General features: G+C 40.8%; 1 protein-coding gene across 1 annotated transcript in view; it reads left to right on the forward strand.

Moving 5' to 3' along the window:
* Positions 1-302: 302 nt before the first annotated feature.
* The window catches only part of fstl5 (follistatin-like 5), a 199,686-nt gene continuing 175,852 nt past the window's right edge, over positions 303-24,136 (forward strand). Inside the window, exon 1 of the mRNA XM_069670589.1 lies at positions 303-611. Within this exon, the coding sequence (XP_069526690.1) occupies positions 589-611 (23 nt within the window). The 5' untranslated portion in view covers positions 303-588. The remainder of the gene's footprint in view (positions 612-24,136) is intronic.

Genomic DNA, 24,136 nt, shown 5'->3' on the forward strand with positions numbered 1-24,136 from the left:
TGTGTGTGTATGAGTGAGTGTGGCAGCTATAAAGAAACCCAACTCTCTCCCTCTCCTCTCTTTCCTGCTCAGTCAAGGGCAGTTTTCGCTTGTTGGCACAGAGCGACTGAACCGCTTCACATTCCGTCTGTCCTCGTTTCGTCGCTTCTGCTGCTGCCTACTACGGGACATCTGTGATTGGTTCATCCCTCCCTCTCCTCCCTCCCTCGCGCGTGATTGTATGTAAATCCGGTCGGGACTGAGCCAGTAGGTGAGGTTGGGGCTGGTGGCTCCTGCCTCGGTGGCGCACACGAGACCCGAGAGCGGCCGAGGTGAGATCTCTGCGCCGACGGAGCTGTCCACTGCGCCGTGGTGCTGAACTCCGTGTTGTTCTTCGTGCTTTTCTATCGTCTTTGCTGTGCGTTAGAGGTATTCTGGGAAAGGATTAACAACCTCCCCTTTGGCTGCTTATAGGTGCAAACTTCTACGGAGGAAATCTCACTCTACACATCGGAAATTGCACCGAACACCAGCCGTGGATTTGACCGGAGAATAGTTTGTTGAGAAGTGTTGCGTTCACCGCTAATCTCGCTTGGATTATCCCCCTGGATGGTTTACGTTTGGACACACAGGTAAGAAGAATCTAATTCTAATGTGTGCTTTATTTATTTTATTTTTTTGTGGACAAATTGATCAATCGGACCATGGAAAGTCCCCCTTCTCGCTCTTACCCTGCGAGTTTAACCCTCATCATCGGAAAGGCGCAGTAACTCTTCTCTAATAATCCACCAGGTCACTCTCCTTCACTCAGAAAATATCCCCCATTCTTCTGCCTTAAGCTTTCACCGTATCTGCTCAGGTCCCGGAGGCTGAAATCGGCTGATATCAGGATATCTGAAGTTTAGATTACAGCTGCTGTTATTCTGTCCACACTGGAGCCAAAACACTTCTCTTTGTATCACAACCAGTGTTTGTGAAGCGATTGGAGACTCGCCACGTTGCCCAGAGCTTTTAATTTATCCGCGTAGTACTTAGTGTGTTATATATTTTTTTTGCCTTGGCACGCTAATCCTTGAGTGACACCGTTAGCAGCAGAGGGATTATACTTTTGTTTTTCATCCTCCGCTCTGCGCCTGACTCATTTGGCAGAATATTACAGGCTCGAACGCAGGGGATGGACATTAATTGTGTTGTTTGATGGTTTGCGTAGGAAATTTGGGGTCGTTTTTTTTTAATATCACAGCCATGGTGCAGCAGATGGAGGAAGAACTAACCTAAAACCAGATTAAGTTGTGCCATCGATACGACTCAGACTTAAAGCCTGGAATCCTTTCTAATGGTGTCAGCTGAAGGATATATTGGTCACACTTAGGTCTGACAACATGTTACCAACACAGGACATTGAATATAACAAAAGTATGTGTGCATTGTGATAGTATTAAATCATGCATACAACTCATTAGAGTTTTACAACCAAACAAGGCTGAACTATTTGTAAGCATGTGTTGGAATATAACAAAATCCATTCACTCAAGTAGCCTACTGTACTTTGGCACATATTTAAGGTACTTTTACTGCATTACATCGAAATATAATTTTCTTGTTACTTTACAAATAATTCAAAACATATGGTGTTTAGAGAAATAAAAGGTATTACAATAGATAAAACTTCCTCACAGTGTGTGTAATATTTAAATGAGCTGCACCCCAACAACAAAAAATGCTAAGTACACATAAATGATAAATATTAGCGTAATGCTAATGCTTGGATAACATTTTTATTTGAGGACTTTTACTTGTACATATTTGTCTTACTGTGGTACCTTTTTCTTAAATGTACTTCCTTTTATCTTAATCTTTAAAATATTATACTTAATAAAAAATAAACCCTTGTAGTATTTGTTGTTTGTGTGAAAGGTGTCATAATGAGCCTGACTTATTAGTTTGGTGGCAACTCTGGTAAGAGCGACGGCTACTGTATGCTAACAATGCGTTTGTTGATCCATGCAAATCCCCGGGAGCCTGTATGTTGTACTTCCTGCACAGTTTTGACATGCTCTTCGATTCACACGGCACGCTCACACTAACGATCCGGCCACATTCCTCTAATTACAACAGTAATTTGAATTCATGTAGTAGAAGCGGGATCGCTGCAGAAAGCCGTGCAGTCTGAACGCTCATCCATCTGTAGGCCTACACAATCCGACTTCAATCCATAAAGTCCCACAATGCATTCACTTTATCAGTGAGAGCGCTTTGAAACCACCAGATAGAATCTATTTCCAGTGGCGCTTTTAGATGAATGAGGGGATCTGTTTTTCAAGGCTGCACTCACTAAGTGATTCTCCACTTGAATACGAACCAGGAACCAAGTAATGTATCATTTATATAGGCTATATATTATAAAAATCGTGCAGAGTATAGTGAGAATTCCTGCAAAATGCATTGCTTTTTATGAATAACACAAGGGAAGCGATGCTCATTTTCAGAATCACTCTGCTTTCTGCACCAAAATTATCCTCATAAACTCAGTTCTGTCATTTTCAAACCAAAAAGGACACCGACGTAGAAAAACAGCAGCGTTCAGGATATTTTTCACCGGGAAAACATTTTTCTCCATCACAACACGACTGGAAAAAAGTCTTTCCACTCCCTCTTTTTCTCCCCCAGCCTCCATCCAATTAAGCCATTTAACAACAGGTAGGAGATGGAGCCAGCTGAGCAGGTAGCGGTGTTAATGGAGCTGCTCTGCTTTTCATTACAATGACTTTCCTCAAGCACGGTGGGGAGGCAAAGACTTCTGAGTCAATACTTCTTTTCACCAGAAAGAAAACTCTGAAACTGATCAAAGCTTTTCAGATGTGAGGGGAAAAAAGCTCTCTGAGTGAAGGTGTGGGCACACAGTAATGGCAGCTGGTAGAGGGGGGCAGATTCAGATGATATGACAATAAAAGCTGTATGTTGGGGAGGCAAAATTGCTCTGGCAGTGAAAATGGCAGCGTTTGAGGGTCTTCACAATGATCTCAGGTATCCTGGCTTCGCAGCAGGTTGAAAAATCTTTACCGATTACCTTTTGAGATGTCTGTAAGGGCCTGTTTTGGAGATCAAACTGGTGTAAGAAGCCTATTTTTCTCGGTGTAACCTTGCAGCTCACTTTCCAAAGATACTTCAGGAGCTGCTTTAGGTCTGAAAGGTTTTTTTCCATTACAGCCAGCGATATTCTGATCTTTCACAAGCCCCCACTAAAGCTACTGTATTGCGGATTCTAAGCTTCCAGTTATTTCTACTGGGAACCTTGTGGGAGATCAAACAACTGTACTACCACCCTCCCAGCTTCCTTTGGGGATGTATGAATCCATTAGTGCATTTCAAACATGTTGCAGGGGAGTGAAATGTGCAGGAAACATACTGTAAGTGAAGGCTGTGCCATACAGTGCTCGTACACATACACGTTATGTGGCAATATTATTGGATTTTGTGAAAGAAACATTAAAGGTGTCCTGCAGATGGAAATGTACAAACTCTGCCACATTGGGAAACCTTCTGAAATCATCATCACATCAAACTGTTGGACACATTTTCAAAGCGTACTTCATTTTTTAAAGGGACAATTCTCTCAATTTACAAAAAAGACATTTTTACTCTCTAGCGTATTAGTTTTTTCAACCCTATTACAAAGGACATAAATACATTATTTAAATAACTATTTGTTCTGTGGAGAGTAGTTACAAGTAAAACTGTTTTGATTCCTGTTGAAGGATACCGACAGTAATGGGGACATTGTTTGGGTAGTGGCAGAAGTTTCAGAGATGGATAATTCGGGCTATTAAAACTTTTGCTATGGAGGCTGTCAGTTATTACACAGCTGTAATACTTGAGTCTGATTGGTTAATTATGGCATTTCGACGACAATAGCAGACCGTTGCTATGAAGAACAGACCGTTGCTAGGGTTGCAGCTCTAATCACACAATCCTGAGGACCAACTTGCTGTGTTCAAAATGCCGTACCATACCAGCAGTACGTACTGATTTCATAATGTGCAGTATGCCAAAATTACCCGGATGTCGTACTGATTTGGAGAAAATCTCCAGTCTGCATTGGAGCAGTCTACCTCGCCTACTGTATCCCACAATGCAAAGCGCTGGAACGTCACAGCGGCAGTTGAAATGACGGACAGCATAAGCATTCCAGCAGAAGGGGGCGCTGTAGCTAAAGAAGCGGCGGTTATTATTTACTTCCGCCTGGCGTCGCATACTGCAAAATTAATTTGAAAAGCTCCTCCATACTACAGACTACTGCCGAACACAGTATGCAGTATGTATTATGTAGCATATAGTATATAGTATCTAGTATCTAGTACGGCATTTCGAACACAGCCACTGTAATCGCAATGGGATCCTGCTCACCCTGTCGGGGTTCCATTCTACTATAACACCCTCAACGCTCTACATTATACCTTACTTTTCACAACCGTTTGAATACTTCAGACAGGGCGATTCAAGGTTCAATCTAAACAGCAACTGGACTCAGTTCTTGAAGATAATTTCAGGGTTAGAAATAAAAGGCTCAGTGCGTCATTAGATGTTGTTCAGACAGGGCCAGTCACACCTACCAGTTGGTCAGAAGGTGCATGATTATTATTATCAACACGTCCACAGTGACGTCTGCAGCGACAGGTCGACCATACAAGACCTTAAACGAGATTGTTAAAATAGTAAACACTTGTTTTTGTGCATAACCAAACTGCAACTGTTTAAAAACATGTCTAGCGTTTGAAAAAATATATGGTTTAGGTTAAAATATGGAAAATATGGGCGCTAGTTTAGCTCAGTGGGTGGAGCGGCCAAGGTTCAACTCCCACCCTCAGTCCTTTGCCGCTAGTCTCACTGCACTCTCTTCTCCCCATATGTCCTGTCTCTCTAGAGCTGTTCAAAAAAGTCTTTAAAATATGGAAAATATATTCTAAAAGGAACCACCACTTAATTGGCTGATATAACCTCAATCTTCTTAATAAAATCAAAGCTATCAGCTAAGTTAGAATGAATGTTGTAAATTGGTGGAAGAGTTTTGGAAAATGCACTTTCCCCCCTGAGAGTTAGATGAGATCATTACTACTATCATGTTTGTTCCGAGAGCTGGAATGTGATTAGCCTAGCTTAGCACAAGGACAGGAAGCAGCAGAAAAAAGCAAGTCCGGCTCTGTCCAAAGTTTAAAGGCACATCTAACACCACCTTTTAAAGCTCACGACTTAACATGATGTCTCTAATTTGTTCAATCCATACAGACACAAATCTGAAAATGACAACACGTCAGTTATATAATGTAACAAGTAACATTTTGTCCGCAGAGATAACATGTACACAAAGCACCTCTGTGAAGCTTCTCCGCAGTTTTTCTAGCAACCTCACAGTGATGACAAGACTGTGAAGAGTCACTGCACCCGGCTAATGCTTACTCAGAGACTGAAACCAATTTGAACAAAGACATTGCAGCAACCCCTTTTATCTAATTCTGAGCAAGAAAGAAAACAAGCAAACTGTTCCTTTAATATAAGAAACAATCCTTAGTTTGAATCCGTCTTCATTGAAAGATCCCCCCTGTACTGCGTTATGACCACGTGCTCTTGCTCGGGGATGCCTGGTTTCACTTTCACTTACACACATTCACACCTGGGAGTTGCCCATTACAGCCACAGTGAGTCCACTGGAGCAATATGGAGGATAAAGCACTTTTATAATGGGCCCATCAGTGCTATCTGTGTGTTATTTTCTCCTTGAATCCTCCCTCGGCGGTTGACCAGCGACTCAGTGAAACATGGACCCAGCATAGCAGTCGTCAGCATTCGCATGCAAAGCAATTACAGCAATCAAAGCTGATAAAAAAGATAATTTTCATCCTATGAGAATCTAAAATGTTTTCAGTGAATGTTTGATTCTCCAGTTTTTTAAGGTTTCATGTTTCATCTCTCAGCAGCTCAGCCCCCACCCACCTCAGTAATAACACTTCTAACATTGCTTTCCCCTTTTTCCATCTCCCCCTTTCTTCCCACTCTGAGCTAAGCTGTAACTGCTGCCAACTCCCATCTGTGTCTCCGTGTCTGTCTTTGTACTTCCCCTCTTCAATACGTGGAACCTTTATAGTGCAGTAGACCCACACACGGTGAAAAATGTTTTCCTGCTGCCATGTTTAAGAGACATTCTTATATCTCCTGGCAAGAAGGGGGTTTATTTTATGATGTGAAAGCTTGCTTTTCCTCTATTGTGCACATTCCTCTTTTATACGAGTCCACTTGCCGCAGGCATTCAAACCATAGACGGTATATAAGAAGTGGAGGTAGCTTCCATGACGTCACCCGTTGGTTTGGGAACCCTCCCTTTGGAGCCTTGAGTTTGGCATTTTGGCTGTCGCCATCTGTCTGTTTGGCTGTCGATCCTGGCTGACCGGACGTGGTTACAACTTGTCGAAGAGGGGGTATTGTGTTTCACATTTTAACACATATATATATAATTCTACAATGTTGGATGTCCAGACTAAACGTGGGTGACGTTTCAAATCTGTAGGTAAAAGTATGGAGTAACCCCCAGGCTTCTCATCTCAGTCTGCAGGCTGCTTTGAACGCTAGGTTTCAGACAGTTTTTTATAAAGCTGGCACTTTGTGTGGGTTGGTTGGAGCGGGGTTTCTTAAAGGGACAGAGCTGACTGAGTCACTTCAGGCAGAGGCTGTATTTGTGAGAGTTTTTTTTACCTGTAAATTAAGCTACTCCACAGGTATCACACAGTGAAATATGAAGCTTGGAATTAGCACAACACCCCCCCTTTAAAGTATACCCTGGATCCATGAACATCATGCTTTATTGAAGAAGACTTGAAGCTAGCGATTGGGACCATAAACTTATTAGAAAAAAATGTTCATTTAAGTAATACAACAGAGAAACTGAGTTATTTTCCAAACTGGTTTCATTAAAATTGAACTTCCTTTTTGCAACCATAGACTGTATATAGGAAGAGGATGTACCCTCTTGTTCCAGAAGTGAAGCAAATGAGCATTCTTTCTAACGACCAGCAGGGGGCGACTATGCGGGTTGCACTTCTTTAAATACAGCATGATGTCAAGTTTTTTAGTAATAGCCCCATTTGTACAAAAATCAACAAAACAGGGTTGGCTCCAGGGTGTGGCTAACTGTGATTGACAAGTCGCTACTTTGACGGCCTATCAATCAGGATAGAGACGTAGCAACTTGTATCCACACATCTCAAATGTGGTCACTTCTGGTTCAAACAAAAAAATCAAAATGGTGACCGCCAAAATGCCAAACTATAGGCTGCAAAAGGAGTGTTTTTTTTGTTGTTTTTTTGTATGATTAAATGTTTTATTTTCAAACATGGAGGTTACATTAAATATCACAGAAAATCATAAACCTGTACATACATACACGTTTTTTTTGCCCCTCCATTCTTAATCTCCCCCCTCCCTCCCGTATGACACATGGGTACAAAAATAGAAATATTATTGACATCAATAGTGAACATATGAATAAAAAATAAAGATTTGAATTAATAAAAAGGCTGAAAAAAAAAAAAACCAGAAGGGAAAAACTAGAACAACAAGAAAATAAACAACCAAGCAGAATATTTATGGGGAGTTGACTTCACTGTGACTAAGTCCACTTCTTCTTTAAAGTCTCTGTGTTGCTCAGGCGCAGTCGCCCCCTGCTGGCCATTTCAAGAGAATTCAGATTTAAGGCTTTACTTTTGAAATCGAACACAAAAGATGAAAAAATGTAACTTATATTGTCAGTGCATGCCTGGCTCGCTGTGATGATGTATGAGAATGTCATGTCTGTGTGCAGCGAGGTCGGTCTGGTAACATGTGGACGCTGAATCAAATTTCTTTCTTCTTTCCTTCGAGGATCAATCTAAGGCGACAGAATGAGCGCCTGTCTCCTGACTTTTCAAACAGCTCTCTATATCTGAAGCATGACCTCCTCCGCTCCACGTCTTGATTGAACTCCAAGTGGATTGTTAAATTGTTATTGTCATAAGCCATTTCGTACTGTACAGCAGAACAAGGCTACTTCTAAAGCCGAGGCCGGGTGAAATATAGAGACGGCTCTTTCTGCGTCTCCATGCTCCTGTCGGGCAGATGGTCAGACTATAATAGAAGTTAGACAAACTTTAAAGGTGAGGGTCAACAGGCTCTGGGTTTTATGTGCTAATCCTGTCAGTGTGCTGCAGGCAGGCTGGTGGCAAGTGAGGCTCGAGGCATTTTGAAATATGTTTCAGTGGGCACGGGTGTTGGTGGTGCTTCACAGTCTGTCTCTGAGATAATAATGCTGTTGTTTGCTGTTTGTTGGAAGCGTATGACTCTAGGGGAGGCGGGTGTTCGGGTGGTCTGGCCATGCGTTGCATTTTAATGGCATCCCCAGGTCGCAGGTCACTGTTCGCTGGCGCTGTGGCCAAGTGTGACGGCATTGTTCTGGGCACACTACAGTAGATTGGATCAGTATGATTATGTAATGATTGTTAACAATGGGAGAGCCGACGTGCCTGTGCCAGGGATTCTTCCTGCAGAGTTGTAACGACATCCTGCACCTCACGACATTTGAAATGGTCTATAAATTAAATGGCTATAAAAGAAAAGTCAAGGTCTTTCCTGCCGCTGCCTTGTATGTGGAGACTCCGGGGATCGTAAATGATTGTAATATGGACCATATAACGCCCAGGTCTCTGCTGTCAAGCCTTTGTCATACAGAACGTATAGATGCACAAAAAGGTCCTGAAACCTCTGCGCAGCAAAGCGAGGTTGGAAATATTTTGTGGCTCTCGCTCATGCTCTTAATTGTTAATGATTGTGGCTTTGGGATGAAACCAAACATACAATTGTAGTTGATAGTAAACAGTTAGCTGTTTGTCATTCTCAGATATGGTGCCAATAGACAGGAGTCCTGTGCATAACAAAGAATATATTAGCATCACTTAATTTCCTCACTGTGTGGCTATTCAGAGCTGTGATGAATAATTCGCACACTGTCTGAGGATGAATTAGTTCAAAGTTTCATTCAGTACAAACTGGTCACAGTGCGCTATCTGGCACTTCTTACAGGACTGCCTGAGTGGATCAAAGACAAATTATACTCTGAGGAAAGTTAGAGCGTCTTCAAGTGCTGGCATTTAAAAATAGAGAGCCAGACTTTCCCTTCATGTTTAAGTGGACTCTTTACGTTGTTATATTTACTTTCATGGTGTTCTGTTGAAAAATATGTAAATATATGTACTATTTAAAGAGGGGGTACTATGCTGTTTCACATTTTAAGTCATATATATGTAATGTTACAATGTTGGATGTCCACACTAAGCGTGGGTGAAGTTTCAAATCTGTAGGTTTGTTTTACACACTGCACTTTGTGACATCACGAGAGCTGGCCAATCAGAAGAAAGTGGGCTTGTAGGGGCGGGGTTTCTTAAAGGAACAGAGCTGAGAGTCGTTTCAGGCAGAGGCTGTATGAGGGCCTGCACAGAGCACCAGCGTGAGAAAAATTTTGATTTTTTATAACTGTAATTATGTAAAGCTACTCCACAGGTATCGCAGAGTGAAATATGAATCTTGAAATAATCATAATAACCCCCCTTTAACTCAACTGACACTTCATAATATGCTGCTGACAGTGTGCTGCAGATTACTTGAATTTTTTTGTAATTTTTAATTCTGAAAATATTATTGTCCAATCAATCTGAACAAAAAGTAGGCCTTAAGTGAGCACTTACACTTGTGCGCTGTGTTTATGTCCATCTGCGGCAGGTTTTCATGTCACTGTGTTGAGCTTTTTCCAGCCTTTTCGTGTTATTCAAGCTGTGGAGATCGAAACTGAGGCGATGATTTAAAAGTTAGAGCTAATACATGTTGTACACAGCACAGAATATATACATCAGCAGGCTTTAGTTTGGATAGAGCCAAGAAGCTAACAGTCAAATGCAAATATGCATTGGCCTGTCAGCTTCAGAGTTTAGGCTGAACATTCAGTTTAATCAAAGTCAAAGTCAGTATAAAGTCAAATTGTTAAATCATTCATGTCCATGTGTCATAAGCATGTTTTGTTCTCAGCCTGCAAAACACACATTTTCCCACCTTTTTCCGCATTCATGTCTTAATAAAAGACCAAACAGTGGAGTTGAAACAGAACACAGGACACACCTTGTGAGGGAGTTCACAGAATAATGTTGGAGTGCCTACAGGATCACTCACTTAGTCTCAGTGATCAGTGAGCGCTCACAGTCCACAACACAAAACATCTATAGTCCTGCTGAGAACAAAGGCGGCAGAAGCACATCAGAGGCTCATTAACGTTCCAGTGATTGACCGGCTGAACTGTGGTTACCCTCAACGCTTTCTTCACGTGTTCACGGCTAACAATCCCTTCACCTCGCCTGTGCGTCACACTCGCATGTCGACATCAGTCCTCTTAAATCCCACATGCAGAATAAAATTAATGCAAGATCTAAGTGAGACGCTGGTGTTCTGTGGAAGGAGAAACTCCAGCCTGGTTTTGTTCCTGATACTGCAGTTGCATGCTGCTGGAGCACCTTCCCCCCTGAGCGCCAGCATCATTGAAATTCTGCATTTGATTTCAAAAGTTTCTCTGCCTAGATTTGGACTGCCTGCCAGGATTTATAGCAGATTAACTTTGAAAGTGATTTAGCTCTGGGGTTTTGCAGTCCCTACCAGGGCAGAAAAATAATTTTTTTCTCATCCACTATTGCCATCCTTACTGCCGCACATATTCCCACATTCACTAGATATTCCAGACATGCAGAATATGATGTGTTTGTGTGACCCTAATGGTAGTGTCAGAGTAAATCAGAACTTAATTAAAAGGTCCGGGTGTAAACAGAGATGATTGACAGTCTTGTTGAATAAGATGAGACAGCACTGTACTGTAAAGCTGCTCTCTAATCGCACACAAACACAACAAAATAAACACACATTCCTCCTCCAGTGGTAAAATGTACCCATGGTGCATTGGGGATTTGTGAGGAGACACAATACGGCGGCATAAGTTCAAAGCTCAGTGTAATCACATTTTATGCGTTTGGATAGATATCTGACTGAAACAGATAACAGCCTCATAAAAAGGATGGGGGATAATGAATTATGTCATCACAACATGCAGCCAACAAATTTGCACAAGGGCCTATCTCCTTCTTTATCTGTTATCTGGTGGCACAGAGATGCTCCGCTGTTATCCGCTTGGCATTTGGAGCCGTGCTTCCTGTCTAATGAGCCGGCGATAGCGGAGCGGCGGCATCCTGAAGGGTTCAGAAGCAGGGCTGGAGACGGCAAAGTCGCTTCTTTGAAGTCCAGTGAGAGTGAGGGCTCACCGACGCTAAGATGTCTGAACTAATTATTAGCATGGCAGCGAAGTCAAGGGCTTGTATGTAATGTAAGGACCGAGGTCTGATTGATATTTAAAAGGGTTTGAATGATGAATTTCTTTTATGCAGTTCTTCAATAACGTAAAAGAACTCAAACTTTGCTTTTGCATTCTTACCTACTTAACCACAAATCCTGCACCTTTAAACAGTTTCAGTTCATGTCAGTGAGAAATTAAAAATCAACCTTCAGATTGTATGTTGTCTTCTTCTATTAAACTTTCCAAAAGCCAAAAAGCCACCTCACCGGGTGCAGAAGTTAATTGCAAAAAACTAGCAAACAAAAAACAACCTTGTAAAATCACAACAGAACAAATAATTTACTGTTATAATAATGATAAAGATAAATAAATGATGATGGCTCATTCAACACAGGTTTTCACTGACTGATATTTGTTTCATTAATTCATTCGGTTTTTTTGAAGTTTTCAAAATGATTTATATTATTTCAGTGACACAGCAGGTAAGGAAAATATGCCTGGTTGAATGAGTCCTTTAAAGTGATAATCTGAAAGTTTTTCATTTAAATAAATGTCTGTTAAGTCACTATCTATCGCCGAATGAGGTAACACGACGGTGATTGAGCCTATGGCCCACTGATGAAAGCCTTTGCACTTGCAGTTTTACAGTCTGGGTGTCTGTGGTGACTTTCGTGGAAAAAATCACAAGCCGCGCCCAGTTAGTGACGTGTTTTCCATCAGCCAGCAGTGGTTGGTCTGCCAGAGAGGGTAGGCGGAGCTGAGCAGCTGCTTTTCCGGTCTCTGCAAGTGTTGTGAGTAAACAGTAATCTACTATGGCTGAACAAACAAAGAAAAGATGGATGACTACAGATACAACTTCAACAATAAGTGAAAATCCAAAGAAATAGAAACAAATTTGACGCTCAGATGAAAGCTAATAAAAAGGTTAATATAATTAATTGTGATCAATTACTACAACTTAAAGAAATTAGTGTCACATGAATAAGTGCCATAATAATATCTTTTGAGTTCATGCTAATTCATTGCGATGAGTTGTGTCCAATTTCTTTGAGGATTGCGTGAAGTGAAGGGACGGTTTTACAGTGTGAGCGTGAAGTGTGCATGAAGTGTGGTTTTGAGCATTTTGCTATGTTGTCAGAGCTGCTGAACCAAAACAGTACAGGTGACACCTGAACATGCTATGAAAGCCGAGGATAGTTACTGTTCTGGACGATAATTCACCTGAGGTAATCACTAGCAAGCCGCCACTTTGTTTTCACATTATTTGATACATTGTTCTGTAAAAATATAAAATATAGGTACTTGAACTTGAAAATAAACAACAGATTTGGCTTTTTATTTTATGCTGTTGCCTCCCAGTTTGTTATTTTATTTTATTTAACAACCTCACAGAGGATGATTTAGTCAAGAGATGAAATTTGACCCTAACAGCCACATTTAAAGGTTAAGCGTACCCTTTCTGTTCGAGTTTTCTGCAGAGAAACAAACACGCTCTTGCAGATCGCTGCCTTTCATGCCCTTCCAGTCACATCAGTTTTAAACCTTCCCTGACTGAAGCAGACAAGAGTCAGTTGACAAAGTGTGAAAATATGGACCCTTCTCCGAGTTCAAGTAGGTGCAGTTAATTATTTGGTGCAGTAAGATGACCCATCTCACTTCAAGGACTCCCACGTGTGTTACACTTTCTCTCCATCAGGATGTTTTTACCTCCTACCAGCACAGCACATGGTGCAAGATGTTACATCATCATCCGGTCGACTGTGTCATACTTCAAACTCATGCTGCAGATTATTGAGCGATGTGATTAAACGTTGGGGAACCTCCGAGCAGACATTTGCATTTCAAATAGAAAAAGTTATTTAATTTTAAACTTCTTCACAGACGGCACAGCATTTATTTTAACGCCCACGTGTTATATAAGACTATTATATTGCCATTAAATGTATACAAATTAATGCTAATTTACTGAGCAAATTAATTAATTACCTCAATGAATTAGTCCATTATACCTGCTCCTACTTGATGTATCAGGGTGATTATAAAAAGACATTAGGCAGCTCAAGTGCTTCTCATTTGGACGTGATCCAGAATATCTGGTGGATGATTAAGGCCGTGCCAGGTTTGGGCCGCAGCTTTTCAAGGCCCGCTCAGATTTGGCTCAACTATTTGGACCCAATTTAAGGCCCACAAAGAAAATCCCCTTCTCTGGAAATTGGTCCTCAGATGAAAAGAAAGCAAGAAGGCACAGCCATACTTTTTAAAAACGAGCCCTTTTCAACTCATTCTTTGTACCAAAGGCACTACTGCTCATTATCCTGCTCTGCATAGCACAAACCAGGATACACTTAATGAAGTCTTACACTTCCTTTGGCATTTTGCCCATCTGAACAGTAAGCTGCTAGAGAGGAGGCTTAAAGGTTAGCTGGAGTTACGGTGGTTAATCTGTCATGAAAAGGCTCATTGCTTTCTTTCTAAAGTTTAGGAAAATCCAAAGGTAAAATTTTCTAACTCCTCATCCTCTCTGCTTTACTGCAACATGATGCCAGATTGTGATTTTGTGTCCCTGCAGTTTCAGAAAACAGTTCGCTGTCTCGCCAAAGCCTGGTCTAGGTGCCACCCTCGTATCAGTGTGGTCAACTTTGCAAAAACAATTCTGTAACTTCCACTTTCAACATAAAGCAATCGTAAATAAACAACATTCAGTTACATTATTAAAATAAGGCTAGCCAGGGCGCTGCTTTAGCTCAGTTGGTAGAGCTGGTGCGCTGTGTACAGAGGCAACAGTAGGGTTGCACTGATCGCAGGCCTGACTCCTGGTCTGCCGATCATTCCCCACATTTCCTGTATCTCTTCGGCTGTAAATAAAGGCAAAAGGTGGTCGAATGGTCGCAGCTTTGTTATGTTTGGGTATCAAAACTACTTGATTATCTTCAGACTCCTACACTACCTGGTTGGGTTAAGGACACAAACATAAGGCTAGTTTTGTAATAGGGATTCAAATATCAAGCAAAAATCCTATTCGATATTCACCGGGAACTATGCGATCATTATTCGAAGACCCCCCGTGCATGCAAACACACAAAGAGAGACCCATTTACTTTTTCACAACTGTGTTGTTTTATTTCAAACTCAAATGACTGTGCATAGTTGTTGTACACTTAATGCTATGCTAGTTTTAGCAAAGTTTGCACTTGTTTCTTTTCTTGTAACAGTTCCTCACAGAAGTCTTTGATGAAGTCTGCAGCACACCCGCTTTATCAGCACCTGGCAGGACTGCTTTCTTCTTCTTTTTTATTTAACTGCGGTTAGCAAACAGCTTTCAGGTGCGCTACAGCCGCCGTCCGGCAGTAGTACCGCATTACAACCAGTTGGCGGTAAAACAATGTAAATATGTTTTTAAGACGAGATAATAGTTGCATGATTAGATTTTTTGTAAATTAATTACTATTTGAATATTCGAAAATCATTATTATGTAACTAACTTATAGTTTACTAGTGTTACTCAGCGTATTTGATGTACTTACATTACTAAAAAACTTTCCTTATCTTTAAAAGAAGTCAACATGGAGGAGGCTGGTGGTTTCAGGGGAAATGAATATCAGCCTCCTGGATCTAAGTTCTACGTTTGTTTGACTCATCAGCCATCCACAGTCTCTTACAGCTAACCCAAGTGGAGTCCTGCGCTCTTCATACTACTTTAACTGACATAAATGACACTAGTGGGGTATCCACGGCGTCATACTTTGATGCATTGAGCCACAGAACAAGCTGCTGTATTTGATGATGTTGGAATGAGAACCAGCTGTCAGTGTACAGTCCAAATACATTTAAATCTGCTATTTTAAGACCAAACGTTGCATCATGTTGCTTTAGGATACAAGCAGGCAAGATATTTTTCATGTATAGCTAAAGGGACCTCTAATTGATAAAAAGACGGGACTTAAATGCCATGTAGGAGATGCTTTGTGTAGTAACATGACCCATATACAGTATATTGAATGTGCGTTTTCCAAATATGTAGACCCAGGGAAAACTCGCGGCTGCACACAAAGCAGAACCCACCCTGGCTGTCAGCAGATCCAGCTGCCTGCACAGCTGGGCGTCTGCGGAGGAAGTGCTCTCGTAGCAAAAAGATGCTCTCACCGTAACATCTGTCAGCGTGTCATTTTAGATGAATGGCCGGTGATTACACAATGACGGGTTTGTCAGGAGGCTTGCTCTGAACCACCTAATTCTGGGAGGATGACATGATGGTTCATGTTGGCTGATTCTTCTGGGGGAAAAGAGGTGCTGATGAGAGGTGCCATGGTGGGGTTTGGAGTTATTAAAATGTAGTTCTGGTTCAGTTTAAGTCGGATGATAAGATGTTAATGAGGCCTTTGTGACCGAAAGATCCCCAACTGTCGTTTCTGCTTCTACAAAAATCTGTAAGTTAATTTAATGATCAAACTTACTGGAGGTTTTCTTAATGAATGGTTGAACTTTAGTCCAAACAGTCTTTCTTTGCTGTTTTAATAGATGCCTGAACCTTACCAATAAAAAACACACTTCAGGAGCAGGTTTATTTTTTGTGTAGCAGGAACAATGACTGCTGCAAACAGAGGAGGAAGCAAATATTCAGAGTTTGTGATAATGTTTCTGGGTTCATGGAAAGGTTTCGCAGAAAATGGAAAAAAAAAACTTTTATTGTGTTTTTTTCAATTGATATCAAAGAATTGTGATTCAGAGAAAATCCTGTTCATGATAACTTTCACATTTGAGCTTCTAAGCACCTGGTTAATAGTTGTTTTTTTTTTAAGAACAAAATCCTCCGGCACAAAGGCTGAAATGTGTTTTATGTTTCCAGCTGCTGCAGCAGAAGGACTGAGCTGTTATCATGTGCAGCGACCGTCGGCACGTCTGAAAACACAAACCGAACAACCTTCAACAAACAAACTACAGAAACAGAATGTCAATGGAGAAACATTTCACACTACTGGCCAGAAAATAAAACAATAACCAAGAAATCTCTGGCAGTGTATCCGTTAAAACGAGTATGTCGTTTGGAAGTTGCTGCAGTGCTGTATTTACAGTATATTTTACTGTATATGAGGAAACGCGCTGATATAACACAATGATTAACACTAAAAAGAAACAAATGACAATTATGGTTTTAAATCTTCTGCCTTGTCATTGCGGCTTATAAACAAAAATATTTTTCCACATCAACCAAATGTATCCTCGGAAATATAAGTTTGACCAAACATTGCTAACTCAACAACCTTACATGGATTGATGTCAAACATTGTTCCTTTAAAATCAAGTACTTTAATGACTTTAATAAAAGACAGAAAAAAGTCAACATTGATGTGAAGTGCGGCTGCATTTATCCCGACAATTACAGTAACTTCAGGCCCATTGCAGACGGGGTTGTTTTAGACATACATTTGTGTATGTAAAGAAAAAAGTGAGTTTTCATTCCAAAGAAATGTTATCAATAAAATTGTAAAAGACAATTTCAAACAAGTTCCTGCCTTTCTTATGTTATGAATGACTTTTGAACATTGACAGGAAACAATAGAAATGAAAGCAGTTGATTCAGGTGTACATGACTGTTATATGTCATCATTTGGAGGTCATTTGAGCTAATGGGGCCGTTTTCTACCTACTTTGCTGAGTAGACTGGTACAATGCGGGTTTGCTGCGGGAGATGCTAACGTGCAACATTCACGTCATTTGCCGAATTCTGCTCATTGACAAATTTGCTTGACGCTCTGTCGCCAAGCCAATCAGCGTTTCGATTTCAGGACTTCCTTGAATGCATCAGAAATTATTCGTTTGACCTTCATTCAACGGACAAGCATTTTAAAGACGTTTTCTTTCTCCTGCAGACAGATCTGCCAAAGCTTTTTACTTTTTACAAATCTGCATCATGGCGATATTTCGGCCATTTTTGGATCCGTTAATTGCAATCAAATCGTTAAGGTTGGCTTTCTATGCAAGGCGAATATTCTCTTTACTTTTGGTCTGAACCCACTTTAACAGCCAGCCTTACTTTAAGGCAGCGTCACTTACTGGCTGTAGTGATTAGTCAGGTGTCAGGTGACTTTGTATAAAGAGTGGAAAAGTCTGCATCAGGAGGTGGTTGGGGTGGGTCAAACAAAAACGTGACTTTCACCCAGGAGACCAGGTTTCCTTTTCCAGTGTGAGACCAAAGTTGGGTTAGTCAGTCTCATTGAAGTGACTTTACTTCCTTGTTTTATTATTTCCTTAAAAACCAAAACCACAATATTGTAACTCTAACGATGAAGGTGAAGTAAGGTCATTGCTGCGGACATGCTGATGATAATGGATAAAAACTTCCCTTCTGACCTGCTGCTAGGTGGCACGTTCCCCCTCTGAAGCATACTAATAGTCGTGATAACATCTGATAAAGGTCCATTTAATGTTGTGATAACATCTGAAGCGTGTCCTCTTATTGTCTTGGTACTTGATGACAACACTCGTGCATACTGAACCCTCGGCATGACACGAAATGAAAGAGGGAGGACGGAGGTTTGGAAATCATTTATCTTGTTTAGAGTGTGTAGAGACTGCTCCAGCGTGCACGGGGCAAAAATCAGGTAAACAGTCTGCGCAGGTTGTTCAAATTAACCATAAACAACCTGACATTTATCCTGCCTTGTACCAATAATGCATTACAAGCTCAGGTTATCAGCGTTGTAATTAACAACTTTAATTTGCACTGTCTGCAGGGGAATTAAAGACTTTTTGGGATTCATTGTTGCGAGCGAGCTGAGAGATGTTTAAAGCTTTCGATAATGGCGAATAAAAGATCAGATCCTTTAAAATGTTTACAGCCTGTGTTCAGTTCAGCTCTGATTTATGGTTTATAGCCTACATACTGCACCTGCGAGGTTTATAGCTGAATGTTATGAGGCCTGTTTGGAAATATGACACGTGTGCAAATCTCTTCCTTCTCTCTGTACGCCAAATATCAGATCATCGCTCTCTCTGAAGTATAAAGCAAACACTAACTCACTTGCCTGTTGACTAGCTTGTAGTTTGATAGCACATGTTTGAGGTTGAGTGCTTAGCTCTGGGGAAATCTCGGTAGTATTTTTGCAGGGAAAGATTTCTGGCCCCTCCACTTCAAACGCCCATTTTCTTTGAGCTTATATGAGCTTCATATAATCCTACAACCTTGCATTCACCATCCAACTCCTCTAACCTCTAGGCAAGCGCTGCCCCTTTTTATGAACCCACTTTGCCATTTATTAACTGACTCGCTGACTGCTGGTCTTGCAGAAAGAAGTCTACTCCTGCAGAAGCGCCACAAAACTGTAGTAGAATGCTTTTCATGCAAAACGTTCTCAGCGTATCCTTTTCAAACCTCAACGGTTTCATTTTCATGCACAGCACAAACGTTTGCACTAGAGAGACGGCTGACGTTTCATTGATGCACCAAAATAATAGAGTAGAAACGGGCTGTAAGGAAATCTTGATTCACACCGACGCCACACTGGGACGTAACATGATGAATACAATAAGAGATAATGGTTTAAACATGTATGACATTCAAAGTCGTCCCTGTCTTCCTTTTGTCGTGCTCCATCTGAGAGATTGGCACAGCGTTTCCTGCGTTTGTAAGTGAAGAACAAGGACCAAACGGAAGCACTACCCTTGGGGAAGAAGTGTGTCGCCTGTGGTTTTGGACGTGCTTTGAACTTGAAGGAGTCCTTTATCAGTGTACAGTGCTGCCGGGGATGTTTGAGTATGGGAAGTGCGGTGATAACTCTGCCAAATAAGACATGCTGCAGCAGGGTGCTTGGGCAGCAAACACACAGCAGATGCTCCAGTGTTCTCCAGATATCGCAGAGACAAACCGTCGTACTCCAACCAAATTGATCTGTACATAGAAATCAGGCTGAGCGTGCTTGAAGAGCTCTGCCCAGGAGGTCAGGGATGTGTCAGCTCAAGCATGTGTGAGAGCGGGTGAGGAGAGAGGAAAGCGGTGCAGTTTATCTGCTGACTTCAAGTTCCCCTCCGGTGACCTTGCTGACAATTTGAATAATTTCAAACAAGCTTCTCTGGAAATCAGGGGTTTACAGAGCAGACTGTGAGCACTAGTGCATCCCTGCCTGCCTGAAACAGGCCCATGTGGCCTCTATCACAATCCAATTTCTCAGCTGCACAGGAGGGCTTCATTTTTACTGGATATGTTCCTGAGAAAATAGTAATTTCTGACTTCAGGGACCAACAAGAAGAACTTCAAAAGATGAATAAGGTTTGGTAAGTGTACTCATGTAGTCTGAGGTTGAAATTGTTGTTTATTCAGCAGCGTTCAGAACGGCTGCAAACCAAATGTCATCCTGCATCGAGAGCAAAACTTGGCTGCCTGGCTAACTTATTGTGTATGCAAATCTACATCTCTTCAAAGTACAAGTCCCTTAGTAGTGAAACTTTTCAGTGGTTTATCTTAAAAAACTGTTTTTTTATGTGTCTCTTAACATTTGCAGGAAAGAACAAAGCAGGAGTATAAAAACAAATCCAATTTCTTGAGTAAAAAACTTTTTTAATGGCTGCAAAACTTTCTAGAGAAAATAACAATATTGAATAAAACTGAAAATACTAACTGGGCAAACCTTGTATATAACTGTATCCATAAGGTGTTTGCGCCGAATTAGCCTTTATTGTTATTGATGATATTTCTGTGCAGTAAACAAATACACTATTATCCAACTCGGAAGGAATGGATTTAAAAACATAAAAGGAGAGAGATATTCCCTGTTTTTTTCTTCTTCAAAAAATGCTGGGGTGTAAGAAATGTACCCTCGTGCAATCAAAATATACGTCCTTTAAAAGTCTGTTGAGTTTGGTGCTTTTACATTGTTATAGGCAGCATCAAGCACAAAAGAAGCACGATGCTAACGCTTTAGCATGCAGTAAAGTTATGATTAGTAACGTTACTTTGGACATTGGCAGTATCAGTTGTGTGGTGATGTATGTTTAGAAGTTTTGTCTAAAATCTGAGCAGGTTCAGAGAATTAGAAATTAACACAAAAATCATATAAGGGTCTCCCTGAATCGAAACTATTAAATATTAAAGTGCAAAACGTTAGCATGCTAGCAAGGTATATATTTGTAATACAAACACAATTTTTACAGTCATTTATAGGTGTTGGGAAGTAACTAAATACACCTGTTCAAGTACCTGACTTAAGTATTTCCATTTTCTACCTGTTCATAGTACTTTTTACTACACTACAAATATTTGTGTTTATTTATGTATATGTATAATTTTAGTTACAAGTTACTATCCAGATTTAGATGAGTAATACTTAATATAATCAACAATTCAATTCTATAATTGTAACAATAAGAAGGAGTGATGCCGGGGGACATTTCACAAGCAGATTTGAGAGTGTTATGTATTAAGATTGATAAATAAATCAGTATTGGCCCGACACTTACACTTTTAGTTTTCTATTTTTACTTTGAATGCCTTTTACTTGTATCAATGTATTTCTACAACATGGTATCGTTAGTTTTACTTTATAGGTCTCTGTACTTCTTTTATGACCGTGGATAATAGATTGGAATATCAAATTAAGTGCACTCAGCAGTCTTACTGGATTTATGAAAACAACCATAACAACTTTAGTAGAGTACGTTGTCCTTCGTTTTGTTTTCACTCCTTGAAAATAGAAGAAACTAACTGAAGATAGAAGTTGTATCTCAGTTAAACTCGGTTATCATCCAGATTTTTAACCAGAGAGGTTAATTAAGAGGACAAAAACCTCAAATGATGATGGCAAGTAAACATCACCTTCTCTTTTCATGCCACAGTGGAACTGTTGAGCAAAGCACTTAAGTTTTTGTTCGCAGCTCAGCTGAACAACACTTCTGATTGTACTCTTCCCCTACCACAAAGAAATCTGCCACTCTGGAGTCAGTAAGAACCTGCATGCATACTCAGCAAAGTGGATAAATAACTTTCAAATGAAAAAAAAAGTGTTTATTTTTCCTCCTTGGACACTTTGCATTTCACACTAAATAAATAAAAAGGATACACCTGCCAAAGTGCTGAAAAGTTGCTGCCACCGGAAAATGATGGATGATGCTTCAAATGCCATTTGAACACTTGATAGTTTTCAAACACAGTTTGCAAAAATGGCATTTTAAGAATGTTTTTGAGAAAATTGTCTATCTTGCAGAACATGCTCTGATTTTTAAAGTATGAATGTGAAGCTCTGAGCAATTTTTACTATATCTTCTATCAGTCAGGAGAGAAATAAGAGAAGCTAATGGCAGCAGTACGACTGTGTGTGACTGAATTTAGGGACAAAAAGAGACATATTAATATTAACTGTAATACGTTTAAAGGTAGTGAATGAGAAGCCTCCAAATGTGTTGTTTCATTTGGAGATAAATCAAAATTATTTATTTTTGTTCTGGAAGGACGTCTGCTTCTTTGTCCATGTAATATGAGTGTTTCAAACAGCACGGCGACCTTGTAGAGGTCACATTGAGAGGGCAGCTGTTTGGTCATTGTCAGTGGACTGAGCATGCATGTTTTTCACAGCTCTGCCCTGTTTGTCATTCATAGATGTTTACCCCAGTCACCCTTGGGAGCTGTGCAGTACAACCGCAGGGCTCTAGTGTTTTTCAACTCATTGGGAACTTAAGGGAGTTGAAAGGTGTAGAACGCGGCAGCTTGAATGTTTTCTGCTTTTAAATAGCAGTAGGAAATAAATAAGAGACCTCTAACCCAATTGACTGCAGCTTTTTATGTATTCTCTGAATCCAGCTGCAGAGGCAGGCGAGGACAGTCGTTCTCTACTCTGAGGTCTCTGCAAATAACTCAGTAAGTGGATTGGACACTTCAGACTGATTTCAACTTAACAGTTTTGCTTTACATCAAGGATAGTGGTAATATGTTGTTGAGGTGCATCTAAATACACATTGTAGAGTGAGATGGTCCCTGCTGGTTTTGAGATTTGACCCTGAAACTTTTCCTGAAACCTGCAGACTTTCAGGATGTTGGTTCTTCAGATAAATATAAAATGTTGCACCGCTGGCTCAGAACAGTTTTTTAAATCTTCAGTTGTTGTGGGAAACTTTGTAGAAGACATTGGAGCTAGCGCTGCAAACATATGCTTGAGGGAAGTGTTGGCTGTTGTTGCTGAACACTCTGCTAGAGGCTTTGTTGCCCTTTGCTAAAAGGCTGAAATATCTTAACTTGTGCCATATGTTGTTCATATTAATGAGAGTATAATCTCTCAGTCTGGTTTTAAAAACAAGCTCATGCTGTACTGTCCGCTAAAAACAGAGCAGACTGGCGCTGTGTTTGAAATGCCATACTATATATATACTCTATACTACATTCTACATACTGTGTTCGGCGGTAGTACGGAGCTTTTCAAATTTATTTTGCAGTATGCAACGCCAGGCGCCGGTTTTGGAAAGCGGGAGTAAACAATATCTTGCCAATAGCAAACAGCTGCTTCTTTAGCTATAGCACCCCCTTCTGCTCTGCTGCTGCCGTCTGCCATTTCAATGGCGGTTGTGACGTTCCAGTGGTAGACTGGTCTAGTGCGTACTGGAGATTTTTTCCAAATTAGTACAACATCCGGGTACAGACTCTCGTGATATCACGCATTGATTACTGCAACTCCCTACTGGCAGACCTTCCTGCATGCACATTGAAACCTCTGCAGATGATCCAGACCGCTGCAGCGTGAATGGTCTTCAATCGACCCAAAACGGCACACATCACTCCACTGCTCATATCCCTCCACTGGCTCCCAGTCGCCGCTCACATCAAATTGTAAACCCTGTTGCTCGCTTACAAAACAGCATAAACGGCTCCTGCCTACCTGAACGCCCTCATAGAGGTCTACACTCCGTCCCGCCCACTACGCTCTGCCAATGAAAGGCGCCTGGTGCTCCCATCACAACAGGGCCCTAAGTCTCTAACTAGACTCTTCTCCTCAGTACTAGGATTTTCATGATGATGAGTATACTGATCTTGTTGATGTTGCTGATGATGATTATTATTATAAAAAAATAAAAAAAACACCCTGTGCACTGCCTTTCGGCACCAGTGTCTGATCATACTTGGAGCTGGTTTTTGGCTCTTACTGACTCCGTTCCCTCCTGTCTTGATCGTTGCTTGTGTTGTTTTAACTCAGATGTACGTCACTTTGGACAAAAGCGTCTGCTAAATGAAATTGTAACATTGTAACATCCGGGTATTTTTGTCATGCTGTAAATGTTGCTTTTGTTTGCATACTACATGGTACATTTTGGCCAAATCAGAACGTACTGCTGGTATAGTATGGCATTTCGAACACAGCCTCAGCATTCCCAGTAGTCCATCAGCCATATTCAGAATTCCTAATTTCTCTAGGGCTTAGTTTAATTACATTTGAGACAAGCTGACTGTAATTAGAAAGCTGTAAATTGAAGACTTATCAGCTATAAGTCAGAATTAGTCTAAGCTGGCTAATAGTCAGGAGGCCTTTTGGGGGGAAAATCATGCATAATGTCAGGAAAATGTATGGCATGTTTAATAACGTGTTCCTATTTTCCAGACTTATGACTTGCCAAACATGCGTGACAGCTGATATTTAATTACAATGTGCGCATGTATTCAAACCCAGGCCATGCCCAGTATGTTGCAGTCAGCTGATACATACAAATAAACGGGGCTGTATGGACATTTCTATTGTTATGCCAGCTGTGTGCACTGAATGGCAAGAATCT

Source organism: Semicossyphus pulcher, unplaced genomic scaffold, assembly GCF_022749685.1.
Source record: "Semicossyphus pulcher isolate SPU_LCO1_2020_fin unplaced genomic scaffold, fSemPul1.0.p SCAF_2, whole genome shotgun sequence".
Taxonomy (NCBI): domain Eukaryota; kingdom Metazoa; phylum Chordata; class Actinopteri; order Labriformes; family Labridae; genus Semicossyphus; species Semicossyphus pulcher.